The following is a 20078-nucleotide window of genomic DNA, read 5'->3' as shown; positions in this document are numbered from 1 at the left end:
ATAAAACCCCTGAGGCTGTGGTTTACAGTGATTTTATACAAAAGCTAACCACTTGGAACCCTATACTGTAGATCTACAAGCTCACAACGCAATAGGTATTTGCTGTGAAGAGATTTGGTGTAGAGGGAAATACTGTAGAAACAATTAACCCACCTGTGATTGATATAAGCTGATCTAAAGGAGTAGATTATAGTGTATTTTCATCATATCTACTAAACGTAAACCAACCAATCAGAATCAAGGATTGAGCCTATCCATTTTAAAAATGGCATTTAACAACGACTTCCAACACGGCTCAGCCAATCATAATGAAGGACTGGAGCTATCTGTAGTAAACAATGAGTTCTACATCATATCACAGAAGTAATATCACAGTGGAAGTTACACGATAAATAGGCCTACTACTAGATGCTCCCATCTTTCCCAATATTCATACATTTCACGTCTTTTTCTGACACATAGCTACATTTGAATGTTCTGGTTGATGAAACCTGATGAAACCCATCTAAATTGATATTTTCGTGACATTACATTTAAATTTGATCAAATGTACTCCAAACTTTAAAAAGACGGGGTGCAAGCAAGGCCACGGCACTATGCTCCAACATGAATAAAACATGTCTGCAATGGTCCCTGTCGTTCAAACTCAATGGAAACGCTATCGCTTTCGTCTGCCTGCTGCTTAATGTGTCAATCAGAGAGTCAGAACTGTTAAGGGAAGAAGACAAGTAAAATGGGACCGCGGCATCAAAAGTCATTCATCTAGAAATAGTGTTTCATGGATAGTAGTTTTCTCATTCTGTATCCTCTGTATCCTTGGCATTTGTGCAGTTTGTTATTTCCGTTCTTGTTTTGTGTATTAGGCTTGTTTTGTGCTTTGAGCTTGTACCTCCACTATTTTTTAACATTTGGGAAAAATATTGAAAGTGTTGTGATTTAGAAGGCATTTGTAGAATCGGCCTCAGGTCTTTATGGTATAGCACCTCTGTTCCTGGTCGTTTGGAGTTGTTTTTCGGAAGCTTTTGTTCAATAATAACCTACAGTATAGCTCAGGGACAAAATGATGTATTATGTAAAACGACAAAAACAAGGATACTTCTCTCACTCTTCAATTTGCAGGTGGGTCATGGGAGTGGCCAGGAGGGCAACTGAGGATGGTTGCCGTGGTGATTAGAGATGGCCCCTCCCCTCCCTCCTGGCTCTCATGGCTCACAAACTCTACCATACATCCATCCTCTCCAGAGTTGGAATAAGTACTCAGATTATTTTAGTAAAAGTTACCAATACCACAATATTGTTGTTACAAGTCAAAGTGTGTTCAAAATGTGACTTGAGTAAAAGCACAGTTTGTTGTCAAAATATCTTAAAGTACCTTGCTTGCCGAAAATAACGTATCTTCACGTTCACACGACGCGTCGCGGCTATTTGTGCCATGCGACAGTATCAGGCTTAAACTTAAAGTGGTTGATATTACTGACCCGTTTTGGACCTGAGATCTCTGAAGACTGTCTGAAGACTCACTGTTGTCAGTGAGCGGGAGCCCCTCTCACCAGCTTAATAAAACACAATTTCGCTGAACAAACCCAAGCTGTTATCAGCAGATAAGCAGCGGGGGCGCGAGGGCAGAACTGATACAGCCGACAAAATTGGATTTGGGGACCTTAAAACGTCTGGGGGATCAGGAGAGGGGCTCTGATAAACAGAAATCAAAAACGACCATCTCCTGTTCACCATGCACTGATGCTCCTCTATAGCCTTTCAGCGGGGCTGACTTTCACACAGACTTTTCAGAAAGTTTCCCTTACGAGTTCTGGGAGAGGAACTGCTCTTGGGACTGCACTCTGGAAGAAAGTGCTAATGTCAGCATCTCATCTCATCTCTTCTATCTCGCTCTCTGTCTCACTCTCTGTCTCTTAATCCCTCCCTTCCTCTTTCTCTGCCGAATCCAATTCATTGTTAATGTTCCTTCCAAAGTGTGTTGCAGAACATTAGCATGATGGTAATCCACTGTAACTTGGGTGAGCTACCCTCACAAAAAAACATGCAGTAATCCTGGTCTCTATACTGCCTCCCCCGATAGAGGGGAAAGGAACTGGTTGGAATAACGTGTTCCTTCCACGCGCTACGTCCTACCGGGGAAACTCCCCCCTGTCAGGTGATAAGATGCGGCCTGCTCACTCCTCATGCGTTGAAGGAAGCATGAGCTCAGTTCGGGGCTCTCCCCAGGCTGGCAGAGGGAGAGTAGCGCCTGGGATTACAGCCTAGGCAATTGGCGCAGGGTTGAAAAAAAATGGTTAAAAGAATTGTGGGATAAAAATAAAAAATAATACAAATGTGTAGGCGCTGAACAACAATACGTATACGTGGAGATGAAAGGGAAGTTTGCACACTGTGTCTTTCTTAGCTCCAAGAGGAACATTTTAGAAGGAAGTTCGCACACTGTGTCTTCCAACAGAACATTTTATTTAGCTTGACAACGTTTCATCCCCAGCAGGTCTTCATCGGACATGATGAAGGGTTGAAATGTTGTCAAGCTAAATAAAATGTTCTAGCCAAGACACAGGGTGCGAACTTCCTTCTCCACAGTAAGCCTACCATCATGACTATGCGGGTCAGAGGAGGTAATCATCAGGAGACAGACTCCCGCTCAGTTCTCTCGCGTATACGTGTTGGAGATGATGAACGACAGAGCAGTTCTGAAAGTTACTTCAAAGTACTGTACAAGAAGTGCAAGAGTCAGTACATTTCAGGCTTGATAATTCCTTCCCAGGTGTCTCTCGGTGGAAGAAAGACAGAGATAAGCCGCTAACGAGCAGAACCGACTGACACTAAGCGCTTGTTCCTTCTTGTTCCTCTCCGCAGGGGGCCAAGCTGCCCATGTCCATCATCATAGTGGGAGTGGGCCAGGCGGAGTTTGACGGTAAGGAAACTTCACTACTTTTATTCATCATTGGTTCTCTAAGTGGGGTCAGGGGACCCCCAGGGGTCCTTGGGGGGGGGGGGGGGGGGGGGTTCCAGGGGGTCCCCAGCCAAATCTGTTATCACGATCATTTTAACCACTTTAACCTTTTATACTTTGGCTATTCAAAAATAGCAGATCTACAAGCTCATAGCGCAGCCACACTGTGCCACACTATGAGCTTGTAGATCTGCAAAAAATCGTGAAAATTTAACTTTTTTATACTTAAGTAAACAATTGGAATACTTTTTTTCCACCACTGTAAATAAATTAAACACATTCTGTGTCAGCTTCTGTCACTGTCCTGGCATGAAGCCTCATTTGTAATCTGCCCACAAAAAGTTCTGAAAATTAACTTCGGTAGATTATTTCTCCCCTTCAATAATACCAGGGTATTGTGTTTTATATCATTTTTACAACAAGGATCAGGCATTCGTGGAATGAGCAGCACAGCTAAACGTGTGGGTAGCGCCCCCAAAACAATTCCCAAAATACCCCAATATGCTTCTGTTGGTAATCGCTCTTGTTTTGAGCGACCTGCCCATGCTCGAGTGCCAATCACAGGTGTGTGACTGGCACTTGAGCATGGGCTCTGCAACTTTGGAAAGACCCAAGTTAAGTTTCCAAACTTTTTGTGGGCAATTTATATCAAACCTCAGATATTTTTGTGACATGGTCGTGTATGACACGTATAAATTATTTCTTGAGGCTGGAGAGGACGATGTCCAATCTGCAGTGATTGGACATCGTCCTCTCCAGCCTCAAGTCCTCTGAGAAACGGATCAAAAAGACCACTCTGCAATTTGATCACGTTTTTTCACCATCCACATGAACTACAAGTTAATGATTGACTTTTTAATGGATGCAAGTCAGAGCCTGTTACTGCAGAGTGCAGACACCCTCCTCTCTCTATGGCAATTACTCAGAGAACACTTGGGAGGGAATTACCAACTCATTTGATGATTCAGTAGAGAAGGGCCTACAGAACATAGGTGGATGGATGCACACATAATTGTATAAGAACTGGCTGAGGTTAATTGCTGGCTTTGTAGTGTTGAGGGTCCAGGAAGTGCTCGGTCTTAATTGCACTCAGCTGTTTAAAATGCTGGCAGAGCCCTGGCTAAAGCGAGAATGAAAACATATGACAGATAAATGTGTGTGTGCGTGCGTGCGTGCGTGCGTGCGTGCGTGCGTGCGTGTGTGTGTGTGTGTGTGTGTGTGTGTGTGTGTGTGTGTGTACTGGTACGCAAAAAGATTTTTAGATGTAGACTTACAATTAGGAAAAGATTCAGGTTAAGGGATTTGGCATTTAGAAGATATAGGTTTAAAGATCTAGTGAAATGAAAAATACTGTATGTTTTTCACAATTTTAGAGCATATCCGTTGTCATCATATGGGCATACCTAACAATAGATGCCAAAGAAAATGAAAAAAATGTGTGTATTGTTATATCAAAAGTCCCTAAAAAGCCAATCTTAATTACTTCCTGTGAACAAAAACGTACTGCGTGATGACATAGATCAACTTTCATGAATATAAATTCATCTTCATTTTGTTCACCTGTGTGATTCCCATAGCTGCACGTTCCCTCAAACACAGCTGATTTTAATTACAGAGCTCATCCGTTTTGAATGTCATTCAAGATGACATCCAGATGGTGTATTACTTATTGTAAACATAATGAGCACGCTAAAATATGTATCTGAAAACATTATAGGTTAGAAATAGCCAGAAGGGATGGAACCTTCTGATTGGTTGCGAGGCCGTTTCAGACTTCAAAATAAAATGACCGAAAATGGCATTGCACTGGATCTTTAAGGGTTAGAGATATGCCTGATTTATACTTATAGCACAGCACAACACGTTGTGATCTTGTAGATCTGAAGCATAAATCAGGCTTCAAGATTAGGGTTAAAATCTTTGATGTCCTCGGGATAGTATTTAAAAAAACTATTTTTTGTCATTATTAGCTAATATTTCACAGAAGTTGTTTTGTCTTATTGTTTTCCTTTTTTTGGCTTTTCCACTCAGTATGTTCTTTGATTTTTTTCTTTTTTGTTGTCTTATACAGTACATTATGATCTGTTTCTATTATTATTATTATAATTATTTTATTTATTTATTTTTTAGACACTAATACGTTCTAATTTTATGTAATGTAAGCGGTGAGGTTCTCATGTAAGCCCTCCTACCCAGGGTTTCTTACCTCACCGGCACAACAATATTCTGTCATCTCTCCTAGGCCAGAAGTAGTATGTATGTGCATAATGATTCCTGTTAATCAATCAATCAATCAATCAATCAATAACAGTGTGTGTGTGTGTGTGTGTGTGTGTGTGTGTGTGTGTGTGTGTGTGTGTGTGTGTGTGTGTGTGTGTGTGTGTGTGTGTGTGTGTGTGTGTGTGTGTGTGTGTGTGTGTGTGTGTGTGTGTGTGTGTGTTTTCCAGCTATGGTGGAATTGGACGGCGATGACATTAGGATCTCGTCCAGAGGAAAGCTGGCAGAGAGAGACATCGTTCAGGTGACTGACTGTTCTTTATGACATGGAAACTATCAGAGACTACTGCACCATGTAAACAGGAAGAGATACTAGATTAAAAAAGAATGTCTACACTTTTTGTTTTCCTATGAACAAGGACACTTTAAACTTGCATTTGGGTCATGCGGAAGTGATGTTCTCCTCCATATTATGAAAGGAAGGCATGATGGCACATACAGTATCAGTGCTTGAACCTCACTTAAGCTTCACATATGTTTTATTGAATTGAATTTATTTATTGAATTTACACTGCTCATATTTTATAGCAGAGTCCCTGCTATAAAATGAGGCGAATGAGGCTGTGGTTCAATTGGGGTTTTGCTTTGTGAATTAAATGATTGATTGATTAATTGATTGATTGATTGATTGATTGATTGATTGATTGATTGTCAAAGTCATCAACTGGCCAAAAAACACTAGAGTGGAGCGATATGATCTATGATCAATACTACGATTATTTAAATTCTCAATTCTGATGTTTATAAAGAAAAGAAAACAAATTCTATGAAAATGTCAGATATAATATAATGTGCCATGATGCAATGCGCTGTTGTTTTGGGGAGCACTGGTTTCAGTTCATTCAACCTCCTCTGTGTGTTGGCTGTTGAGATGCTCCTAGCGAGACACATATACTTCACCCCGCAACGGTATTGTGCGCCAAGAACAGCTGACATACAAGCTCACAACGCGTCGCGGATGCGACCGTTGTGAGCTTGGAGGTCTGCTATTCTCTGCCGTTCTCTGCAAGCAACGCCTTCGCACGGTGGAGTATAAATCAGGTTTGAGGGGATACATACAGCTGTGTGATCAAGCAGGCTCTGGTGCCGTGATCATAGAGGGAGTGCTCCCTCTGCTGGACTGGAGGTGGGGTTTGGGGGACAACTGCTTTGAGAATCGCTATAATTGTCTACACACAAGTTGGCACACACATAAACCAAGGGATATATTTGAAGAGGCAGAGATCACAGTAAACATCCATCCTAAACCACCACCTTCCACGCTGGGAGGAAAACAGCATCTGAAAGTTTGATGGGATGCAATTTTTACACGTGAGGCTGTGACCACTTTTACATTGCATCTAATGCAGTGGTTCTCAACCTTTTTCATGCCAAGGACCCCTAAATTGATACATTTGGCCGCGGACCACCATCTGAAAATGTTCTGTGCCAAGGACCCCCAGAAGCAAAGATTTGAGTTAAAAATGTTTGCTTTAAAATATATATATATTCAAAGATTTGCACACATTTTCAAGATTTTTCAAAAATAGCAGATCTACAAGCTCATAGCGCGGCACTCGGTGCCGCGCTATGAGCTTGTAGATCTGCTATTTTTGAATAGCCAAAGCAAAGTGGTTAAAATGATTGTGACGCTATGTTCATTTTGCTAGGGACCCCCTGGTACTCCCCCAAGGACCACTGGTGGTCCCCGGACCACTGGTTTAAAACCACTGATCTAATGAGAGGGTCGGGTTCTTTTGGCCGCGGTCTGCGCGCGCATACTGGCTCTTATCAGTGTGACGTTGTCTGGAAATGCGTCTATACAGCCCTGGCTTGTGGTATTACAGTCAATAATTTTTCTCCCCGACAGTTCGTCCCCTTCCGAGACTACATGGACCGAACGGGCAACCACGTGCTGAGCATGGCGCGGCTGGCCAAAGACGTGCTGGCGGAGATCCCCGACCAGTTCATCTCCTACATGAAGAGCCGAGGGATCAAACCCAACCCCGCGCCGCCGCCTTACACCCCGCCGGGACACATGCACCACCACACGCAGATCTGATCTGGTCTGGACCCCTCTATACCTTTTTTTGCTTGTACTGAAGCCCTGCTAATGGAGGCTATAGCAGCCAGCAACACTGCAACATAAATCCACTTGGGAACGAGTCGCCACTGCCCCGTTTTGTGTGTAGAAACAGGATGACACGGTAAAGAGATGGCCCGCTGGATGTCCTGAAAGGCGTCGATTGTACTTTGTTGCGCGCTGTGTCACGTGCCGTAACTAAGTATAAATCAGATATAATATATAATGACTGTTGGAACAGGATTCTTTTTTGTTTCTTCTTTTTTTGGAGGGGGGGGGGGGGGGGGGTTCTCGGGATTTATCGATTAGTTTCTCGTGAGGAGAGAGGACAGTGGTTCCCAACCTTTGGCCCACTTGAAAAATCTCGAAAGTATTCGTGACCCACCCAACCTTAAAGACAGACTAGGTAACTTTGAGCCTAAATTTAAATATATATATATGTATTTATTTATTTTCAGCCACTATATAATTATGCTGGTGTGTTTTCCTGCAGAAAGACACATCCCTCTGGCTGTATTCTGGTTTTGTTCCAATGTTTATGTTGATATTCATCCCTTTGCAGGGACTGAAAAGTCTGTGGGGGGAGAGGGCGGGGGGGGCCTCGGCCGGAGCTCTTAATTGATCCCTTTGATCTTCAAAGGGGTTGTGCACTGAGTTGATTGATCGGGCCATAAAAGTGTCAAACTCGTTTGTGCTCTCTCTAATCAATGAATGCATCAAAGGCAGCAATCACTTTGATACCTGTCAGAGAGGGGGGGTGTGTGTGTACACACACAGATCTGAAAAACTACCTAGTCTGCCTTTAACCGTGTTCAGGTAGGTGGGGGGGCGCGTGCGTTTTCACAGCATGTTAATTTTAATGATCAAACGATCGATTGTGTTCCAGCTTGGCTCAATGGAACATGACTTATTTTTTTTTACGGCATTTTTTTTTGTAATATATTAATGTTATATTATCAATACAATGTTAGTGATTTGCCAATTATTTGGTTGGGGACCCACTTTCAATATCCTCACGGCTCCTCCGTTGGGCTCCGGCACCACAGGTTGGGCATCGATGTATGTACTAGGACTTTAATTCCACAAATGGGCCAGTGACTGTTTTCATGTCTAAGTTTGACAGGTTGGGTTCAAACGATCGTCGTGGTTTCAAACTTCGTGCCTGTCTGTGGTCGTTTCTGTAAAGTGTAATAACAGAACAAAATGCACCCTCATTTTGCACAGTCATTGGCGTGGCTTAGTAGTGAGTGAGATGCTTTTACAGTATTTACTCTAGGTACTTTTCCTTGTTTTAGGATTTGTTTTTTGGCCCTTCGGCAGTGGTGGAAAAAGTACGCAAATGTTTTACTTAAGTGAAAGTATCGATACTGCAATGTAGAAGTACTCTGTTACAAGTAAAAGTCTGGAATTCAAAATTTACTTGAGTAAAAGTACAGAAGTATTGGTCTCAAAGTGTACTTAAAGTACCAAAAGTAAAAGTACTAAAATGTTTGAAAATAGAAGATCTACAAGCTCACAGCGCGTCGCGATGCGACGCGTTTTGTGAGCTTGTAGATCGGCTATTTTCAAATAGCCTAGGTATAAAATATGGCTGAAGTGGTTAATGTACGTTTTATAATGTAATCATTTATATCTGCAAAGTAACTAGTAACTAAAGTTTTCAAATCATTGTAGTGGAGTTAAAAGTACAATATTTGCCTCTCAGATGTAGTGGAGTAGAAACGTATTGGAAATTAGAAAAATAGAGTAAAAGTTCCTCAAAATTGTACTTAAGTACTTGAGTAAATGTACTTAGTTACTTTACACCACTGCCCTTCGGGGGGGTTGTTTTCAGGTTTGCGACTGTTGCATCGATTACCGTGGAAGACATTTGTTTCGTTTTTTTTTGGCACATTTGGTTTTATTTCTTTGGGAATTGTTAATTAGGCTTTTTACATGAGGTATCTACTCCTCGCTTCCTTATCAAGTATAAATGTTTATAAAAAGCATGTTGTATACTGTATGAGAACTGAATTTCCCCCATACTCCAGTATTTATCCTTGAATGTTATCAAAGGTGGCATGCAAATTTGATAAATTTGTATTTGATTGCCATAAAGATTTGTATCCATTTTGGGTATCTTTGCATCGGTCACCAATTTTGCACGGATTAAATATTTATAAAAGCACAAGTTGTATAGTAGGAACCATCTTTTATTTAATATGATTATTTTAAAATGGCTGATTAAAATCAGTCATTATGCTGGCATTGGATCACATTGTAAAACAGGACAACTCACTGACTTAACTGAAATAAAACACCCACGGCCAGCCAGTCAGTCAATAGTTGCTCGGCCCTGCCACCTGCTGTCCACCTACTGTATTACACAGTGGGGGGACGAAATAAGGCTAAAGCACGCCCCTAAAGGCAAAACCACACCCCTCTGCCAGGGGTACCTCTGGAGCTGGAGGTTACCCCTGGGCACCTCAAGAGACGTAACCAACTGGATACCACTGTAGTTAACTTCATCACCCTCCCTAATTAAGGACATTTTTTTGATACACAGTAGTGTGAAGTTATACCATCTAAAATAAGGATCGTCTGTCATCAGAAAAGATATTGCAATCCGGGAGAACTTCTTCATCGTGAACTTTTAATTTGCTGTTGACTAGGCTTTTTCTCCAGCATACTGTGAAGCCTGGTTTTATGAGGAGTTGATTAGACCCGGGATAAACAAGCCAAAAAACAGACCATCTAACTGGGCATCCGTGTAGCAGCCCATCCAATTTCAGGCTAATTTATTCTTGGTGTAAAAACACTTGGACCGTGTTGTACGGGGAAAAAGAGTCACAAGAGTTTTTTTTGCATCAATGCTTTTTGTTGTACGACATGGTGGTTCAAATAAAATAGGTCTATAAATTATACCTTTAACCACTTAAACCCCATGCGGGCATCCTTAGTGTGGGGAAGGCTTTCGCAGGAAAATAGCAGATCCACAAAGCTTGAAGATTTGCTATTTTCCCCACAGTAGCAAGAAAACAGAAAAGATACTAGCATAGAGCCCTGAGGGGCCCCGGTCAACCATATAGGGTTTAACCCATTCCGGGAACACATCTGTGTCATTTTAGATTTCAGCTATAACCATTATTTTATACTTTGGCTATTAAAAGATCTTGAAAATGTGTGCACATTTTTGAATATATATATATTTTTATATATATATACTGTATATACATTTTTTTACTCAAATCTTTGCTTCTGGGGGTCCCTGGAACAACATATTTTGATGGAGGTTGGCGGACAAAAACATATAATGTTTTTTCAAAAAACTGTTAGGATTTAGAAGACATTTGTAGAATCAAAATATGTTGTTACAGGGACCCCCCAGAAGCAAAGATTTGAGTTAAAGATGTTCCCTTTAAAAAATCTTTTTTGAATATGTTCAAAGATTTGCACACATATCTTTGGCTTTTCAAAAATAGCAGATCTACAAGCTCATAGCGTCATCACATCAGTGCTATGAGCTTGTGTATCTGCTATTTTTGAATAGCCAAATAAATCTTAAAATGACACAGATGCGTTCCCGGATTGAATGGGTGAAGTGGTTTAGAGGCTGGTTATTTAGTGTGAGGTTTTGCACACTGTGTTCATAGTGTGAACTTTAGACAGCATGGGGGGACATGTGGGGCCAATGGGGACACGAACGGGTGATTCCTACCCGATCTCAGTAGACACGCCCCCTGCTTCGCCACTAGTCAAGCAGTACTCCGTGGTGGAAAATAATATTCGGCGCTGGCATTGCCTGGGGGGGGGCGATAATTTATGATTCTGTGCCTATCGGTACATAACTCGGACGGGGCTGAGTAGGCTCAAGCGAACTGTGCAACGTTCAGCAAGGCAACTTGGTGGTGCTTCTTGTGGCTCAAGTTTGCTTGAGACTGCGCCCCTCCGTCGCAGTCCAAAACTATACTTTATCGACGAAAAAATGTAGTCCGCGGTTATTGGAAAAAGTAGTGGCATGAGTCAAATCTTGGCGGTGTGGGTTGGGAGTCTAATGATTAACAATTAAGGCAAGCCACTGAGGCCGCACCGGTGCCATGATTGGGTATTCGGGCTGTATTAGTATGTGACAACGGCGTTCGCCCACCGTTCCCAACTCTTCTAATGTAGAGTGAAAGAATGTAGATCGGGTAGGAATCACCCGTTCGCAATGGGGACACGTGTGCAGTGGTGGACAATGTACTCAACCATAGTACTTGAGTCAAAGTATAGATACTGCTGGTCAAATATCACTCAACCGTAAGTGAAAGTTGCTCTGTAACATTTGTCCCCGAGTTAAAGCACTAGAGTACTTGCTAGAGTACTTTTATCATTAATTTTAATATAAATGGGACCATCATTTTACCAAAACGCATATCATGGTGATTGAAAGAAGACTTTAAACTAGCGACTGGAGACATATAGTATGCCTCCAGTATAGTATTCATGACAATGTTTATTAAGGTAATAAAATCAAGCGTAAAGTTCGGCCAAAAAACCATCCGCTTGAATAGAGCCTAATTGCTTCTGCATGCAACCAGCAGCGGGGAAACAGCGAGACTACAGGCCATCCATATGGGGGGTGGGGGGGGGGGGGCTTAGACAAACTCTCTCCGGGGGGCTCTGTGACTTTTAACGGCGGCCCTGGATTATGTCTCGTAATAAAAGAAGGTTGTAATTTTTAATGTATTCTCAGTCACACGCAGAATGCCCACAGGAAACATACCTAGCAATTCAAAACGTGTCTGACCGTAAAAAAACACAAAAACACACTAATGAACTGAATGAGAAATGCAGCGTGACATAACGTGACTCCCATTTGTTCCTTTCTCTCACATCGTTCCCATCGTGTTTCTGAGAGAATTCAATCACAGTTGCAACGCAGTCCCTATAATTGCAATATTCCATTTCCTCTTCTTCATAACTGCTTGTTTACATTGGCCTCTGTTAAAATTATTATTACATCCTATAATAGCCTATACTCGCTTCTACTCGCAGTGAAGGCATTACTTGCTGTTAATATAATGAAGTTATGGGCAGAAATGCTAAATAGAAATGCCTGCCCCGTAGCACCATGAACCATCTTTCTCCGAAAAAAGGGCCTTAATAAACTGAAAGAAAACTGTCAGCATTATTATAATCCAGTGGTTCCCAACCTCTCCTGGATCAGGGCCCACTTGGAAATCTTGGAAAACGTTCCCGGGCCGGAACGTTTTCCATCTGCCCACAAGTTGGGAATCACTGATTTTAATCCTTTCTTTGTGTTCAAGCGCAGTTTCAGGCAGACATGTATGTGATGAGGAAATCAAAATGGTCAATGGTGGCCATAAAGAGGCCATAGTTTGTGGTGTTTACGTATATTAGTATAATGGGATGGTTAGAATGGAAAGTTATAAGGGTATGAAGGGAGGTTCAACTCAGTTGTATCGCTGCTACTGGGATATTAGGCTGCTGCTGGGTTTAAAATCAGCGCATGCGCCTGATCCCATTGGTTCACCGATCTGTCCGTCAGCCCCCGACCCGTCAACACAACATTACGAGCGACGCCTACTACTGCACTCTGGTTGGTTGGGGAAATAAAACACTTCCTATACCGGGTACACCGACACCGACATGCGACAAAAACAAAAAAATCTCCATGAATTCATTGCTTCATGGGGTGTGTAATTGATAGGAAATAAGAAATGTTTTGGGTGAACTACTCCTTTAAGTGGCGAAATAATTTAGTGTGCAGTCAGTGTAACTGTAGGCAGAGCCTTCTATTGGAGAGTTATGTCAACTAGGGGGCAGAATGAGCACCGGTCATGTGGTTCATGAAAAATGATGGAAATAGTGACAAACGCTCATAGACACTCCAGTGCATTCCGTAAACTTCCGGTTCAGGGCTTTGTCATTATTCGCCAATAGAAGGCTCTGTATAGAGCAGTGGTTCTCAAACTTTTTCATGTCACGGACCCCCAAAATGATATGTATTTGGCCGTAGACCCCCATCTCAAATATTTCGTTCCAAGGTCCCCCGGAAGCAAAGATTTGAGTTACAAACGTTCGCTTTAAAAATATATATATATTCAAAGATTTGCACACATTTTCATGATTTTTCAAAAATAGCGGATCTACAAGCTCATGGTGCGGCACTCGGTGCCACACCATGAGCTTGTATATCTGCTATTTTTGAATAGCCAAAGTATAAAAGGTTAAAGTGGTTAAACGTATTGTGACTATATTAACACATTTTGCTGGGGACCCCCTGGAACGCCCCCACGGACCCCTGGGGGTCCCCGCTTGACCCCACTTTGAGAACCAATGGTATAGAGGACCTGGCCCAATGAAGTGAACGGAGTGTGACGCAACTCTCCTTATATGGCTCTGACTGTACGCAGTGCCAACATGTTTAAAATAGTGAGAAGAGTCAGTCACCAAACCATCCAATGTACCTGCATGTTCAACTTCATACCAGCCAGCTCTGTGGACTGTTTGTAACTTATCTTGTGCCTGGAAGATTTCACTGCATCTCCTCATCAGATCTCACCCAGTGAACTGTAGCCACATGCTATGCTACAGTTTCACTTTTTGTTTTTAATCTAGCCCCCCCCCCCCCCCCCCTCCCCCGTTTTAATTTTGGTTCTAATTTGCATGACTGCCTTTTTTTTGTAACAGGATTTAATTGTACATGATTGTTGTCATATGGTGGGTTGTGAAATGATTTGTAATGGATTGCCTTAAATCAAAATGAATTAAAATGACTTATTTTATAAAAATATAAAAAAGTATAGTCTGCCTTTTGTTTCCCAAGTCAGAGTCTTTAAGCTTTACAAAATGTAAGTTGTAAAAAAAATAAGTACTAAAGTAGCCTACAGTGAATGTCTGTGCGGTTTGTCTCCATCCCTGAAAATAACATACATGTAAACAGACATAAAACTGCTGTCCTGTGTAGTTGGGGTGTAAAAAGACAACCATTTCACTCCTAATAATAATACATATTTGATCCTTTGGGAAAATGGAGCTTTCAGCTTTACCCAGCTGATGTCTGCCCCCGCGGGAGAGGTTAGAAACACCATGCTCAGAGACATCCTGACTTGCTACTGTGGGCGAGCCTTTAACCTGGGACCTACAGCTCACTAGTCAGTCACTCTATCCATTCACCTACAGCTGTCTCTTTAACTGCCATGGGACAACATTTTTCTTGCCAATGACCCCCCAAATTAAAATGTATTTGGCAGTGGACCCCCATATGAAAAGATGTAGTGTCAGGGCCCCCCATGAGAAAGATTTATATGTAAAAGAATAATTATATTTATTCTAAATTTGTCAACAAGTTGGGGATACTTCCACAACGTGTCAGGGATAGAAATTGAGGTGGAATTTTAAAATCGTGAATGGAGTTTCTAGATTACTTTTTTTTTGTTTTTTTTTAGGTGCCAAAATGCTCCATCGACCTCCATTATACATTTCTGAACTTTTAAAGGAGTATATTTCTAAAACTATGAAACATTTCAAAGATTCATTTTCAGGCAAACATGTCCACAGTAAGATGAACATTTTAAAGTATGAATGGGGTTACTAGGTGTAAGTATGTAGGATGAGTAACCTGTCAAAGTTTGTACTTGTTTCCCTGTAAATGTCCATTGCCTCATTGACAATGCACTGAGCGCTTAAAGTTAAATATTTCCAAAACTACAAATGATTTCAAAGAAAAAATCTCAAGCATGCATGTCCACAGTAAAGTAGAATTTTAAAATTGTGAATGGAGTTTCTAGGTGAAACTTTTTTTGAGTTTTTTTTTAGGTGCCAAAATCCTCCATCGACCTCCATTATACATTTCTGAACTTTTAAAGGAGTATATTTCTAAAACTATGAAACATTTCAAAGATTCTTTTTCAGGCAAACATGTCCACAGTAAGATGAACATTTTAAAGTATGAATGGGGTTATTAGGTGTAAGTATGTAGTTTGTTTCCCTGTAAATGTCCATTGCCGCATTGACAATGCATTGGACGCTTAAAGCTAAATATTTCCAAAACTACAAATGATTTCAAAGAAAAAAGAAAGAGCTTTAGTGTTGGCTCGAGCTATTATTCAGGGTTTTATAAATAAAAGGTTCAGCGATCAAACCTCATGAAGAACATTATCATCACTCTGTCTAAATTCTAAAAGGTGGGTTAAATATTATATTCTCGGTTGCATCTTCAGTGCCAGTGTGGCTCAAACGTTAAATCAGTGTTTTATAAACAGAGAGTTTAATGGCCAAAACTCCAGAAGAAAAAAAAAATCACTCTCCGTCTAAACTCTCAAAGGTGGGTGAAGTAATACATTCTCTATTGCATCTTCCATGCCAGCTAGCATGTGAGATAAATCAGTGATTTATGAACCGTTGGTTAAAGGTTCAAAACTCCTAAAGAACTTTTTCACTCTCCATCTAAATTCTAAAAGGTGGGTTAAGTATCACATTCTTAGTTAATTATTACATTCTCAATTCCATCTTCCATGCTAGCATGGCATATGTGAGTCAGGAGTACAAACCATGGCTCAAATGATGAATCAAGGGTTTATAAACGGAAAGTTTAAGGACCGAAAATCCAGAAGGAAAAAAATCACTCTCCGTCTAAGTTCTCAAAGGTGGGTTAAGAAAAGGATCCTTTTCATTGGGTCCTTTTCTCTTGCGCCACCAGGCTATTCCGGGAGTTTCGAACCTTAAACCTTCGGTTTATAAACCCCAGAGTTTTCTCTTGAGCCATGGTACCAAAACGAAGTTAAATCCGAAAAAATCACTAAGTGTGGAGGCCAAAATTGTTCCCCCAAAAACCTGTTAGGAGTACGTTTCAGGCAATTTAAAGTTGATTGGTAGTGACTTTTTTTTTTGTCCCTAACATTCATCGAGCTCTGGACTTAGTAATTTTTTTTCCGTTTCGGTAGTGACACAATGGTGTCACTACCGAAACGGATAAAAAAGGTAGCACTTTACAATAATGACCCGTTATAAAGCATTTATAAACGTTTATAAGTAGTTTGTAGACTATTAACAAATCATTAACAACCTGTTTGTTGACATTTGTAAATGATTACTAAAACCTTTATAACTACAGTTACAAATCATTTGTAAAGTATTAGTAAGTAGTGAACTATTCATGAATAAGCCATTTATATACATCTGTAAAAGATTATTAAATCATTTGTAACGACCCATTCTAAAGCATTTATAAACGTTTATAAGCAGTTTGTAGACTATTAACAAATCATTAACAACCTGTTTATTGACATTCGTAAATGATTACTAAAACCTTTATAACTACGGTTACAAATCATCTATAAAGGTATTAGTAACTATTCATGAATAAGCCATGTATAATACATCTGTAAATGATTATTAAATCATTTGTAACTGATGTTACATAATATATACAAGCTATTGGTAGCTTGTTCATGTTTAACATATGCTTTGTTAAACATTCCTAAAGTATCTATAAATCCTTAGTACATGTTATTATGTGCCCTATAGTAAAGTGAAGACAGTTCATCATTTACAACTGTCTGTTAATGTGTTTGTTCATGTTTAACATGCTTTGTAAAACATTCCTAAAATATCTATAAATCCTTTGTACATGTTATTATGTGCCCTACAGTAAAGTGAAGACAGTTCATCATTTATGACTGTCTGTTAATGTGGACTTTCTCCTTACCTGTTGCAAACTACCTGGCTTTCATGAATGCAGACACCAAACAATTACTAGAATTATCATTCATGTTAAGCAAATGATGCGTAAGACATTCGTAAAGAGTATGTAAACCATTTGCAGACGTTATCATGAGCCTGAGCCTAGTTGCTTCTTTTGGGCTTGTTTTCATAGACCTGTCCGCTTGTTTCTTTTGCAAAATCTGGCAACACACTGATTACCTGCATTACACCTGCAGTAGCCTACTAGGGAGGAAGTGAACAGTGATGCAGTTGCAGACTGGACAGAAATATGTCTAATTCATGTTTTATGTGTTTTAACTGTCTTGTTGCAGGTGATCGAGGTAACATAAAATGTCTAATCTTACACACATGAAGTAGCATTATGACTAGGGGGTATTTTGATGGTGGCTGTTTGTATCCACAATGTTTGTTTTGATGTGTAGGCTAGTAATGTCCTCCATGCTTAGCAGTTTAGCTTAGCAGCTAAAGCTAACTTGCACTGGGAGGTGGTGACTGCAGAGGCTCCAAGCTGCTACTCTGTGATTCTGTTGTGATTAATTTCTTTGTTTAAATGTCAGTATGTGTGCTGTGGCCAAGAGTTGCTACATTTTATATCTTAATAAATTGTTGTATACTTGTATACTATATAACGTTACTTTTGCCACTTTTTGATGTCACATGTTTTACTAATCACTGTTAAACATGAAATAATAATGCATAGTCTTCACTTTACAACAAGGCCCATGATAACGTTAGCAAATGGTCAACACACTCTTTACGAATGTCTTACGAATCATATATTAAACATGAAAGATAATTCTAGTAATTGTTTGGCATCTGCATTCATGAAAGCCAGGTAGTTTGCAACAGGTAAGGAGAAAGTCACATTAACAGACAGTTGTAAATGATGAACTGTCTTCACTTTACTATAGGGCACATAATAACATGTACTAAGGATTTATAAATATTTTACTCTACTCAGAGTCATAAGTTTACACAATGTACTAAAGTACAGTGAACGTTTGTGCGGTTTGTCTTCATCACTGAAAATAACGTACATGTAAACTGATATAAAACTGCTGTCATGTGCAGTTGGGGTGAAGAAACACAACCATTTCACTCCTAATAATACCTATTTGATTTGACATCCTGACTTGCTGCTGTAGCTGAGGCTTGAACCTGTTACCTGCGGCTCACTAGTCAGTGACTCTATCCATTCACCTACAGCTGTTTCCTTGGAATCTGTGGTTCTGAAACGTTTTGTTGTCAACCCCCCAAATTGACATGTATTTGGGCAGTGGACCCCAATGTGAAAAGATGTAGTGTCAGGGCCCCCCATGAAAAAGATTTATATTTATGCTGTAACACATTTTTTTAAAGTTATTTGTCTTGTTTGTTGTTCAAGTCAAAGCACCAGGAAGGCTGTATTTGTCAGCCATCTGTTAGCTCAATGGGTTGAGATGCAGTATTCATGATCCAGAGGCCATGAGTTCAAATCCCATTGATGTCTCTCCTATGATTCTTTCCTTTGCAGACTGGCTTCCAGAAGATCAACTGAAAACTACAAGGAAGGCTATTTTTGTCATCCAACTGTTAGCTCAATGGGTTGAGACGCAGTATACATGATCCAGAGGACATGAGTTCAAATCCCATTGATGTCTTTCCTATGATTCTTTCCTTTGCAGACTGGCTTCCAGAAGATCAACTGAAAACTACCAGGAAGGCTGTACTTGTCAGCCATCTGTTAGCTCAATGGGTTGAGACGCAGTATTCATGATCCAGAGGCCATGAGTTCAAATCCCATTGATGTCTTTCCTATGATTCTTTCCTTTGCAGACTGGCTTCCAGAAGATCAACTGAAAACTACCAGGAAGGCTGTACTTGTCAGCCATCTGTTAGCTCAATGGGTTGAGACGCAGTATACATGATCCAGAGGCCATGAGTTCAAATCCCACTGGTGTCTTTACTGTGATGCTTTCCTTTGCAGACTAACTTCTAGAAAAACAAGTTAAAACCACCAGGAAACCTGTAACTCTCAGCCAACAGCTTAGCTCAACTGGTAGAGCGTCTGTCCAATAACATGACTTGACTTGACCTGAGTGGGTTCGATTCCCACTCTAGTCAAGTGTCCCCGGTAACTTGAGGCAATGGATAAATTGACTGATATCCTTAGTGATGCTTCCCTTTGCAGACTAACTTCTATAAAAACAAGTTAAAACCACCAGGAAACCTGTAACTCTCAGCCAACAGCTTAGCTCAACTGGTAGAGCGTCTGTCCAATAACATGACTTGACCTGACTTGAGTGGGTTTTTTTATTCTACGGATATCAGTCAATTTATCCGTTGCCCCAAGTTACCTGGGACACTTGACTCGAGTGGGAATCGAACCCACTCAAGTCAAGTCAAGTCATGTTATTGGACAGACGCTCTACCAGTCGAGCTATGCTGTTGGCTGAGAGTTACAGGTTTCCTGGTGGTTTTAACTTGTTTTCTAGAAGTTAGTCTGCAAAGGGAAGCATCACTAAGGATATCAGTCAATTTATCCGTTGCCCCAAGATACCGGGGACACTTGACTCAAGTGGGAATCGAACCCACTCAAGTCAAGTCAATTCATGTTATTGGACAGACGCTCTACCAGTTGATCTATGCTGTAGGCTGAGAGTTACAGGTTTCCTGGTGGTTTTAACTTGTTTTTCTAGAAGTTAGTCTGCAAAGGGAAGCATCACTAAGGATATCAGTCAATTTATCCGTTGCCCCAAGTTACCGGGGACACTTGACTCGAGTGGGAATCAAACCCACTCACGTCAAGTCAAGTCATGTTATTGGACAGACGCTCTACCAGTTGAGCTATGCTGTTGGCTGAGAGTTACAGGTTTCCTGGTGGTTTTAACTTGTTTTTCTAGAAGTTAGTCTGCAAAGGGAAGCATCACTAAGGATATCAGTCAATTTATCCGTTGCCCCAAGTTACCGGGGACACTTGACTCGAGTGGGAATCGAACCCACTCAAGTCAAGTCATGTTATTGGACAGACGCTCTACCAGTTGAGCTATGCTGTTGGCTGAGAGTTACAGGTTTTCTGGTGGTTTTAAC

At 40.8% G+C, this 20078-nt stretch overlaps 1 protein-coding gene across 3 annotated transcripts in view; it reads left to right on the top strand.

The window, feature by feature from the left end:
• The window catches only part of cpne5b (copine Vb), a gene marked incomplete at both ends in the record, with an annotated part of 280331 nt that extends 273054 nt beyond the window's left edge, over positions 1-7277 (top strand). For all 3 annotated transcript variants that reach the window (XM_084061233.1, XM_084061232.1, XM_084061231.1), the window contains 3 exons: positions 2863-2920; positions 5407-5480; positions 7086-7277. In XM_084061233.1, the coding sequence (XP_083917359.1) occupies positions 2863-2920; positions 5407-5480; positions 7086-7277 (324 nt within the window). The remainder of the gene's footprint in view (positions 1-2862; positions 2921-5406; positions 5481-7085) is intronic.
• Between the last annotated feature and the right edge of the window lie 12801 nt (positions 7278-20078).

Source organism: Gymnoscopelus microlampas (assembly GCF_963454915.1).
Source record: "Gymnoscopelus microlampas genome assembly, chromosome: 7".
In the NCBI taxonomy this organism is placed as follows: domain Eukaryota; kingdom Metazoa; phylum Chordata; class Actinopteri; order Myctophiformes; family Myctophidae; genus Gymnoscopelus; species Gymnoscopelus microlampas.
The sequence above is the reverse complement of the archived record's forward strand: the minus strand, read 5'-3'. Positions and strand labels throughout refer to the sequence as shown.